At 35.8% G+C, this 10339-nt stretch overlaps 1 protein-coding gene across 2 annotated transcripts in view; it reads left to right on the top strand.

Moving 5' to 3' along the window:
* The first annotated feature begins 311 nt into the window (after positions 1-311).
* Positions 312-10339, top strand: part of PRKACB (protein kinase cAMP-activated catalytic subunit beta) — a 35253-nt gene continuing 25225 nt past the window's right edge. For both annotated transcript variants that reach the window (XM_036758043.1, XM_036758044.1), the window contains exons 1-3: positions 312-498; positions 5979-6040; positions 10075-10203. In XM_036758043.1, the coding sequence (XP_036613938.1) occupies positions 312-498; positions 5979-6040; positions 10075-10203 (378 nt within the window). The remainder of the gene's footprint in view (positions 499-5978; positions 6041-10074; positions 10204-10339) is intronic.

Raw genomic sequence — 10339 nt, 5'->3', positions numbered from 1 at the left:
ATGTTTATTGATTTCATGATTAAGTGTTTTTATGTTAAAAGACTGTTAAAGTCAGAGCTTTTAAGGCAGATATTACAGGGTGTTTTTTTTTTTAAATCACCACCTTTTAGTTGAGATGAAATGAGAATTTTTTTACTAAGTAAAGCTCAGAAATGTGCTGTTTGATATAACAGGAAACAGAACAGCAGTAGTGGTTTGAATACCCTGCAAACAGGAAGTTTGATACTTGCATAGCTCTTAGTTTCGATGTTAGAAGTTATCGAGCTTCTTCTGGGCATCGTCTCTGGTATTGAAAAGTCTCATGTAGATGAATGGCAGCTAAGAGGGAGCTGCCTTGTAACCAGTGTACAGGGACCACCACTACTCTTCAAAAACTTGAAGGTTTTGCTAGCCGATTGTTTCATAGACAGCCTAAGGGTACAGCCCATGATCTGAAAACAGCTCTGGAAAATGAGAGCCTTCATTTCTCTGAGTACACTGCCTTATGGGACAGATCAAGTAAGTCTTCCTCTGGTAGCCTTCGACTTGCAGATAACTAACAAAAGCTGTGAGAAGTTGATGACTGAATTGGATCTAAAGAATGGCATGTTGCTAGAGCCTTTTTATGGCTCATAACTACTTATTCCTTCATAGAAGGACATTTTGTGGGCTCAAGTTGAAGCTACTCCCGCATTACTTCCTAACTCATGCAGCTTTGGTTTTCTTGATTATTAGTAGATAGGCTTTATGCTGGCCTTTTGTTAGCCCTGGTATTTATTAATTTGTTAGTTCCAGAGAAAAAGGACTAGATTAAAAATAATTTGCTTTAAGTCCTTGGAGATGCTAAGCCTCAAATTTTGTGGAAATTGATTGTATTTTGAATCGAAGGATTCCTTCACAGTGTTTTCACTTGGATTGCACTTTGTGAGAGTCATTTCAGCATTATAAGCAGGGTTCTACAAAGTTAAAAGCTTCATGTTGTTGTTTTAATTAAAATTTTACTTATAGAATTACACATTTAATTGTCTTCTATAACTTTTCAATGGTTTTATATAATCAGTAATTTCTGGCTAATCAAAGACTACAATTTTATAACAAAATAGTAATAATTATTTTGATTCATTCATCAGATATTCTCCAGGTCATGTTAAAGTGTTTAGATTATATTTTTTTCTAAAATATGAAATCAAACTATCTGTGGGAACTTTGTCCTTTAACTTTAAAAAATTACGTAAAAATGGGAACATCTCCTCTAAATTCTATCTCATATTAGGCTCTCCCCTAAATTGTTCAATTAACTTCTTTTATTGGATAGAATGCAATAGAATAATAGAAAATATTTGAAAATTTTTGAATAGCAGCCTTCCTTCATTTCTTTAATGAAAGGAGAATTGGCATATTAACACACTTAGAATATGAACTGTTTGTGTACAAGCTGTGTTCTGTTCTTCTTAGATGTAGAAAGCATTTACTTGCATAGCTTGTTTGACAAGGAAATGGAATGTCATGTACACTGATGATAATTTGGTGAATATAATTGTTTCTAAGGTGCTATTTCAGGAAATTCACTAAGCAAAGAGGTTAGCATGTATAGCGTCAAACAAATGAGATCTGTGAGCTATTAAGTCTGTTGACTGTAAAGTAGACCTAAGATACCATTCAACCAGACTTACCTCCATTATTTTTTGCTTCTAAGATGATAAGGTAGCCACATGATGTTGATAGTCTTTGGAAATGGGTTTGGTGTTTTTGATTTACAACTATCTAGTAGCAGGAAGTTGATTCCTATTCAGTGATACAGATAAGCGGGGCAGGGGGGGGGCATAATGAGCTCTTTATACCTTTTAATATGCCCTATACATCTGGCACCATGTCAGAAGTTTCTTAGAGTCATTTTAATTGATGCCCTTTCTAGAACATCGCCAGAAAAGTAGCCTCCTTATTGGCTCACCTCTGGACACATGAAATATCTCTATTTGCTCTGACTCCTTCAAAAAATCAGAGGAAAAGAGCTACTATAGACCCTACAATTGAAATGACATAGTGATATATTGGTCTGATTCTTTCTATGAAGCCAACTCAAAAATGCTCTCTTCTGTGGCACTTAAAAACTCACTCTGTTTGTTCGATTTTGACCTTTAAATTTTTATTTAAAAATCACATTGTGTCTGCTCTTTGCTCTATAAGTCTTACAATGAACCTCTGTCTCTAAAGAGTATAGTTAAGACCTGACTTGTCTAACTGCTATTCCAGAAGCACCAAGTTCTTAAGATAATTATTTGGTTTATTTAGATATATATTTTTAATTTGACAATTTAGTTGGGAAACCAGTAAAGGATACACGTTGTGAAAAGTTTAAAGAACAAAAAATAGCATGTTATTACTTGCCAAAATGAGGTACATAGGTTTAGGAGTATTTGCTTTTGGCAGGCAAGGAAATGAAAGCACATAGGAAGTGAATGACTTATCCAAGGCAGTAAATGGTATGGCGGGAATTTGAACCTAAATTATTCAGCCATTGACATTGTTCATTCCACTAGTGTCCAGAGTGGTTTCTATGATTTGCCAGCACCTCTGACATATTGCCAGTAGATTCTGAAAAATGCTCCATATGGCACCAAGCACTACCAATAGCTTCTGATCTTTGTCATCTTAGTGGCCACTTGAATATGATCAGCAAGCCAGGATGAAACCAGTTTTAAGGGACAAGAAGCTTAGCAGCACTTGTAATACTGAATTTAATGGAAGTTTAGAAATGTTAGTAGGTTTCCTTTTAAAATGTGGCTATATTTAATGTTACGTTTTATGTCACTTTCAAAGTATAGCAAGCTTGAGTAGTTTATCTTAGCAGTACTATGCAATGTAGCTCCCTTTCATCCTGGCCCATGAAAAATAAAAGCTATTGCCAGTCTGGGTAATAAGATTCATTGCAATAGTCACATGCAACAGCGCGCGCATTTTAGTATCTGTAAAATCGGTTGCTAGCAATAAGATCTGAGTGTAATTGAAGGATATTTAGAACAAGTCATTTTGTTGTTTGGCCTTTGCCAGATTCAGGATGGAATAGAGAAATAAACACTATGTTTGAGAAACATAGTAATTCATGAATAAACTTATATCTTTGAGAGTTATAAGAAGTGTTACTGCCAGATGAGTGCTAGAAATGACATATGAGGGTACATTTAAAATCATCTAACACCGAAAACATAGAGAAGAATCCTATATGCTTGGATTGATTAAAGCTTTAGAGGGACTACTCCTTGGTTACAAGTGAACTGATAATTCTGGTCTAATGTTGCCATGGTAACAATTCATGCTAGGTATAATCGAGAACATTTTAAAGATACTGGTGTTTGAGCATTTTTTTCCTCTGCCATTTTAAATTTGTGTTGTAGTGGTGGTGTATGCAAGAGGAGAGGATGGTTAGATGACAGTGTGATAGACAATACTAGCTATGCACATCTTAGCTGTTCTCTGGTGGTAGCTGGTGGCATTTTGGGTTGGTTAATTGGATTTTCCTTCCAGAAGCTTTCTTAAGGAAGAAAAGCCTTTTTCCATTTCTGTGTGGCATATTCCATTTCCAGTGAATGTGTTTATAGGATTAGTGCTTCTACCTCTAATGATTAGCATAACTCACAATACTGTTGGATGGTTATTATGAGCGATGTGTTTTGGAAAGGCTGATTTTCAGCATGAATGGTGAGTCTCTGATATCTGTAATTCTTCAGTTATTTGTTAAAACATATTTAGATATGAAGGGAAAAGACTTTCCTTTCCAGAGGGAGACTAGAGCCAATACTACATTAAATTTAAAAATGTGTTGAGGCTTTTGTGTTCATTCACTTAGAGAAGCTAAATAAAAGTCTTGTAAAAACTGGAAAATATGAAGAGCCTACTATCAGGAGCCAATGTTAATATGTAAGTTCCTCATTTTTCTTTCATTGGGATTTTAATGTGCCATTTTAAGGCTTTCGTATAAATAATCTTATAAATCAATGAATGAAAGCCATTTAATTAGAGAAGAAGATTTATTTTCTTACACCTGGCTCCTAAAAATAATCAGGTTATTTTAATTTGAATACTTTTGTGAATCCCAACATTTAAGATTTTTACTTGCAATGATATGAAAACAAACATGCTAGCCAGCCTTGAGATAAGGTATGTGTGAAGATTTTATTGGGATATTTGGACATGGGGAGAGGGGAGGTATAGTTAAAGGGATGCTCTATTGGGAGCCAGAGGACACGGCTTCAAATGTTGGCTCTGCTACTTCCTGCCTATGTCATCTTGGGCTAGTCACTTCTGCTCTTTGGGCCTCCCTTTCCTCATCTTCAAAATGAAGGGGGTGATAATAAGTGACCGCTAAGATCCCTTCTGCCTCTAAGCATGATCCTACGAGAAGAGACGTTGAAATTCAGATAAAATTGTTTCTCTGACTTCTTTGTTTAAAAATTTTCCAGAACAATCTTTAGAGGGAAATAATAACCCACTATTTTTTTCAAATAGGATAATTAATCTCCTATTTGGTCTTACAACCTAAGCTGTTTTTTTTTTTAAATTGTATGGTTTATTTCATAATAGAATAGAGCATTAAACTATACATTTAAAATCAAACCTGCAATTTTAGAATAGATAGCCACATATATGAGACACAGCGTGGTGTAGTGAATAGAGTTGGGCTTAGAGTCAAGACCTGAGATCTTGACTGTGTGTGTCCCTGGGCAAATATTTTAACTCTCGGTGCCCCAGGCATATCTCTAAGGAGACTTAATATAATTTGCATAATAAGGTCTTGTTAGTCCTCTATAATGACTGTATAATTTCTAGTTAGATCTTGGAAGTAATAGTCATATATTTGGTATATAGAGGCAGCTCTTTAATGATTTTGGCATGGGGGGGTAGTTTTATCATAGGATATATTGTTATTATCTGAAAAAAAAAAGTATTGTTCTTTTCCCTTCCTATGGTTTCTTTCTGGCCCCCACTCCAGAAAAAAATCTGTATATAATCCACATTTATCTTGTCCAGTCTTATCAGTTCTATTTCTCCATCTCCTCTATATTGGGAAAGGGATGGTCAATGAGAGATAGAGAAATAGAACTAACAAAACTTGATCATGGATTGGATATGGAAGGTGAAAAAGAAAAAAATGAAACTACAGGGCTGAAAGGATAAAAATAGAGGAAATTTAGAAGTTCCAAAATTAAGGCATAGGTCTGTGTCATTCTCTTTTTCAAAACTTCTGTTCTTTACTGTCTGGCATCATTGAACACTCATTAAATTGCATTGTGCCTTTATTGAGAGATAAATGAGGGAGATGAAAGTCACTTTTGGAAATTTTTTTAAGACATAATTTTTTAAACAAAGACATCATATTAGGGATTAGGTGTTAATCTGCCTTACCATTTGGATGCCAAAATATGCATTTGTTGGAGAAAATAATGATTCACAATCTGTATACTGCAATAGCTACTTTCTGCATAGCCAGACTTTATGTTCTCATTTGCCTATATTGTGCTGTTTGTTAACATTGTTAGCTTTTTTTTATAATCTTGGGAGATGTTTTCCAATCAGTTGCTTTTAAACACCTAAAACAATTATCTGCAAATAATTACTTCTTGTTAATCACTTTTTGGCATGGCCCAGCAAAACAAAAAACACTTTAAATGCATTTATTAAAATTGAATACCCCAAAATAGAAACAAATGAAGAACTTGTTACTCTTATGGAAACAATAAACAATTTGGTCTCATATTAATGTGCCTTTGCATAGTTTTTTAATGTACTTGCTGTAAATTCAAGCATTAGAATTTAACAGAACAGTGTTTTTTCTGACTGCAGGCCTCTATATTGTGTTATGCTATTGTGGTTCTGTATTCTTGCTATTGCTTTCTGTGATGCATGCTTTTTAACACAGTTATTACAGTACCCATAACTAATATTAGATAATTATTTCAAATAATTGTTAGCAAAACAAAATGTATTTTATATATTTTCAGTGAGAGACTTCCTCTCCAAGGCCAAGGAAGAATTCTTGAGGAAATGGGAAAATCCCACCCAGGTAAACAATCTTTAAAATTTTCTGTTACTTTAAAAATCTTATAGAAAGTAAAGGCCTGATTAGTTCCTGAAATGATAAATCAATTTAAAAACTTTTGTGAATGTAGCAACGACTTATGATGTGCTTAAATGCTTAAAGTGAAAAGATACTGAATTAAAGTTTGCAATATGGATCTTATGACATTGAACAAATGTAGATGCTACTGATTTTATAAATTTCGATGAAAATTTAATTTTGCCAGCTTTCTATTATGCCATGCTGCTTCTTGTAGTGGTCATAGTATAAATATTTGATAATTACTATTCTCAACTACCAGTAATGTTAAGTACTGTTGTCTAGAAGTGTAAATGCTGTATAATTTTAAAAATATAATCATTATTAATATCTGCCATCATACCAGTTGAATAAGGATTCCTTTAAAAATATAAGTTCATTGGTAAAAAGATGAATTTAGATAAGTGTTTTGTTCTCATTTCTAAGCACAGTGCCTTAGTTTACACATGGAACAAATATAAGCTGAATTTGAATTTTGAAAGATAAGATTAAGAATAACTTTTAAAAGATGGTTTCTTTTATAAATTTTTAATTCTTTGGGAAACTAAAGAAGAAGATGGAGATTTTAGCTGTAAAGTGAATTTTGAAAGACTTTTTTAACATTGAACTATAAATATTTAAGAAATCTTTCTACTAAAGAATATTTAATTCTAAATAATCATAGTAATTTTATAATCCCTGCCAAGGTTTTGGGGGTATGACTTATAATTTAAAATGCAGTCATACTAATAATGGCAAACACTATTTAAAACATTATATAACAGAGAAATACTGTAGGAGGTAGGGAATACCCTGAGTAGGAAGAAAAAAAAAAGGAAGGCCTGGCAGAAACGAATATTTTGTACTAAATGTAGATTTTTTGGGGGTAAAATGCTACCTTAGCTGGAGAGAGAGACAGAGACAGAGAGAGACATACACACACACACACACACACACACACACACACACACACACACACACACACACACCCAGAGCACTCCTATTTTGGTATGACTGCACTAAATACTTCAACTGGTCTATGGTGGCAGATTGAGAAAGTAAAAATTAATCAGATTACAGTTAAAAGGATATAGCCTTGAATAAATTTCCTTATTAAGATATAAAATATTGGAAAATTAAAGTTGAAATATAAATGAAAGCAATTTTTACCAAAAGAACCATCAAGTCAGTGGTGTGATTTTTTTTTTCAGTTAAGAGAAGGAATTACAGAAAGAAACCTGCTGACTGACTGCTCAGTCAAGGCTTCACATCCCAGGGACTGCTTAAAGGTCCCCCTTCCAACTCTCAAATTCTGTGATTCTGTGAGGATGTTCTGGTGGGCGTACTGTAATTCTCGGGTGTAATTTTCAGCTTTGAAGGTTCAGAAACTCAGTTTTTGTCAGTTCACCCGAGGGTAATCAACCTCTAGAGCATCAATTCAAGTTAACCTTATTAACAAAAAGTTGATTCATAAACCCAAATGCTGATTTACAATTTTACAATGGGGAAGAAACTTCTGACCGGCAAATTTGGACCGGTTGCCTAGAGGGGCCCACTCCTCTCCTGGTTGCTAAGTTCCCCCCATGGGTGCCGTGGAAAGAGTGCTAGATTAAGGCTCAGAGGCACCTGGATTCATATTTTGGCCCTATTCTTACTACTTATGTGACTTTGGGCAAGTTAATGAACTTCTCTGGGCCTCAGTTTCCTCACCTGTAAAATGAAGAGGTTGGCATAAATTACCTCTGAGGTCCCTTACAGCTCCAATTCTATGATCTTATGATGATTCTAAGAAACAAATTACACAATCAGAAAATTACTTGTTAAGTGGAGAATCAAAGTGAAAGGAATGAGATTGTGTTAAGGAATATTTCCTATAAGCTAAGCTAGCTTGATGATCTGAGCTTGTCTACCCTAGAAATAATTCTTTTTAAAAATAGTAGAGGTTGGTCATACACAATCAGAGTTCCTTCTACACTGGACAGAGTTGGAGATCCAATGGCAAATTCTTACTTTCAAATTCTCTTCTTTCAAGCTCGCTTTTCAAGCAACTAAAGCGTTTGTCCCTCTAACACACTGTCATAACAAACATGCCAGTTTCAAGAGTGTAGCTTATTCTTAGTTACATTTTCATGGGATGCCTTTGCTTTTAAGGCAAAATCCCTGAGATTTGGAAAGCCCACTCGTCTTATCAACGACACTTTGAAAAACAATGTTCTTAAAAAAAATTCTTTGAATTTGTAACATCTGTAGATGACTAATACTATACATTTTGTGTTAAATCTTGACAGTTTCCCTTTTGGGGTGGGAGATCTTTTTCCTAACCTTGTCCCCAAGTTCTGCTAAGGTGATTGGAGAATGATCAGTAGCCAGAGATTTTCCTTTCAGTCATCTATATAGTTAAAACTGGGCAATCACAGCAGCTGAGAGGGAGAGACCAGTTCCCTGCTTTTGCTGCCATTGGACAGTGACTATGAGTAGAGTGATGATGGAGGGAGAAATCAGAGGAAGACCTAGTACTACCATTGTGCCACTGTTAGAAGAATTAGGTTGTTCTCTGGTGAAAGGAAACCAGTTGGCTTTCCCACCTCACCTGCCCCACTGTCATAGAAAAACCATTGCTACTGGGAGAAATGGTTTTCTCAGATATCCCCACAGCTGAACAGGCACTAGGGGAATGCCCACTTCCACTACCCTGTAACCTAGTGTTCCCATCCTAAAAATAAGGAATGCTTTCATAAAATCATAGCATTCTAGAGCTGTGGTTGGGGCGAGATCAAATCTAGCATCTTATTTTAAAGATGAAGAAACTGATTCCAAGTCTGTGCTCTTTTATGCACCCTATTCTTTTCTGGAATCCTATCAAATCCTGTGCTTTGATGCTTTGGTGGATGCTTGACCCCATCAATTTGAGCACTCCCTCCAGGGGTGCATATAAGAACATGTCCACAACTTCTCATCCTGTGCAATCCTTGTCTATTTCCTTCCATAAATCCTCCATAGAGGAATGGAATGGGCTGCCTCAGGAGGTGGTGGGGGCTCCTTCCTTGGAGGTCTGCAAGCAGAGGCTGGACCAGCACTTGTCGGGTATGTCATAGTGGGGACTCCTTTCATGTACGGGTTGGACTAGATGGCCACTGAGGTCCCTTCCAACCCTTCAATTCCGTGATTCTATGATTCCGTGAGTCTACGCAATGCCCTGAGTTCTTTCTTTGGTTATTTTAATATTTCGTGGATACCGGTATAATCCTTGGGTTTTGGAGCTACTATGCCTCATTCATGAACAGTTCTCCATGCATACATGTCTCTGATGATGTTTTTTTGGCTTCATTTCTCATTTAAGTGAATGTTAGTAATATGTCACAGCCTACTTACCCTTGCCATGTGTCTTTCCATTGCCCCTTCGGGTCATGTGCAATTTTTGGGTTTTTGTTTTCCTTTTCTAAGATCACAATCCTGTAGCCATATAGCATGACCAGGAGAATGTTATTAAAGAGATGAATCTTTGTGTCAGGGAGCAGTTTAAGATCATTGAAGGTGTTACTCAGTTTCCCAAAGGTGATCCCACCTGCTCTCCTACTATTTAATTCTGGGTCCAGCTCATTGTCCATCTGAGTTCCTGTCCAAGATCAAAGAATCTCAGAGCTGGAAGGGACCTCAGAGACCATCAAGTGTAGCCCATATATGAACAAGAAACCCCTCTACAGCATTCTGGATAGTGGTCACTCAACCTTTGCTTAAAGACCTCTCAAGGCAGCCTGTCTTACTTTTATATATTTCTACTGGCTAGAGTTTTTTTTTTTCTTATCATAAGTCTTGATTTTGCTCTTTGCGATTTCCACTCACATTGCCCTTAGTTTTGTCCTTGGGGGCCAAACAAAAAGTCTTAGCTCCTCTTCTGCGTGATACCCCATCATTTGTAAATTCCGTGTGCCTTGCATTTGTTAGGCACTTGCGTGCTTGTTGAATTGATTTGGTAATCAATCCTACACTTCTACACATAGAATACTGCTGTTTTGGATGACTTTGAGAGAAAGAAAACCCTTGGAACTGGATCATTTGGACGTGTCATGCTTGTGAAACACAAGGCCACTGAGCAGTATTATGCTATGAAAATCCTTGATAAGCAGAAGGTTGGTGCATTCTGTCATGAATTATCCGTAGTGTAAACTTGGGTTTTGAAGGCTTAGATTCTAAATGTATCTTTATATACATATATATTAGTACTGATTTCAAATTTCTTGACGTTATTTAAATGAAAATTGTTGA

This window comes from Trichosurus vulpecula, chromosome 4, assembly GCF_011100635.1.
Source record: "Trichosurus vulpecula isolate mTriVul1 chromosome 4, mTriVul1.pri, whole genome shotgun sequence".
NCBI lineage: Eukaryota > Metazoa > Chordata > Mammalia > Diprotodontia > Phalangeridae > Trichosurus > Trichosurus vulpecula.
This window is presented reverse-complemented; position numbering and strand designations above follow the sequence as displayed.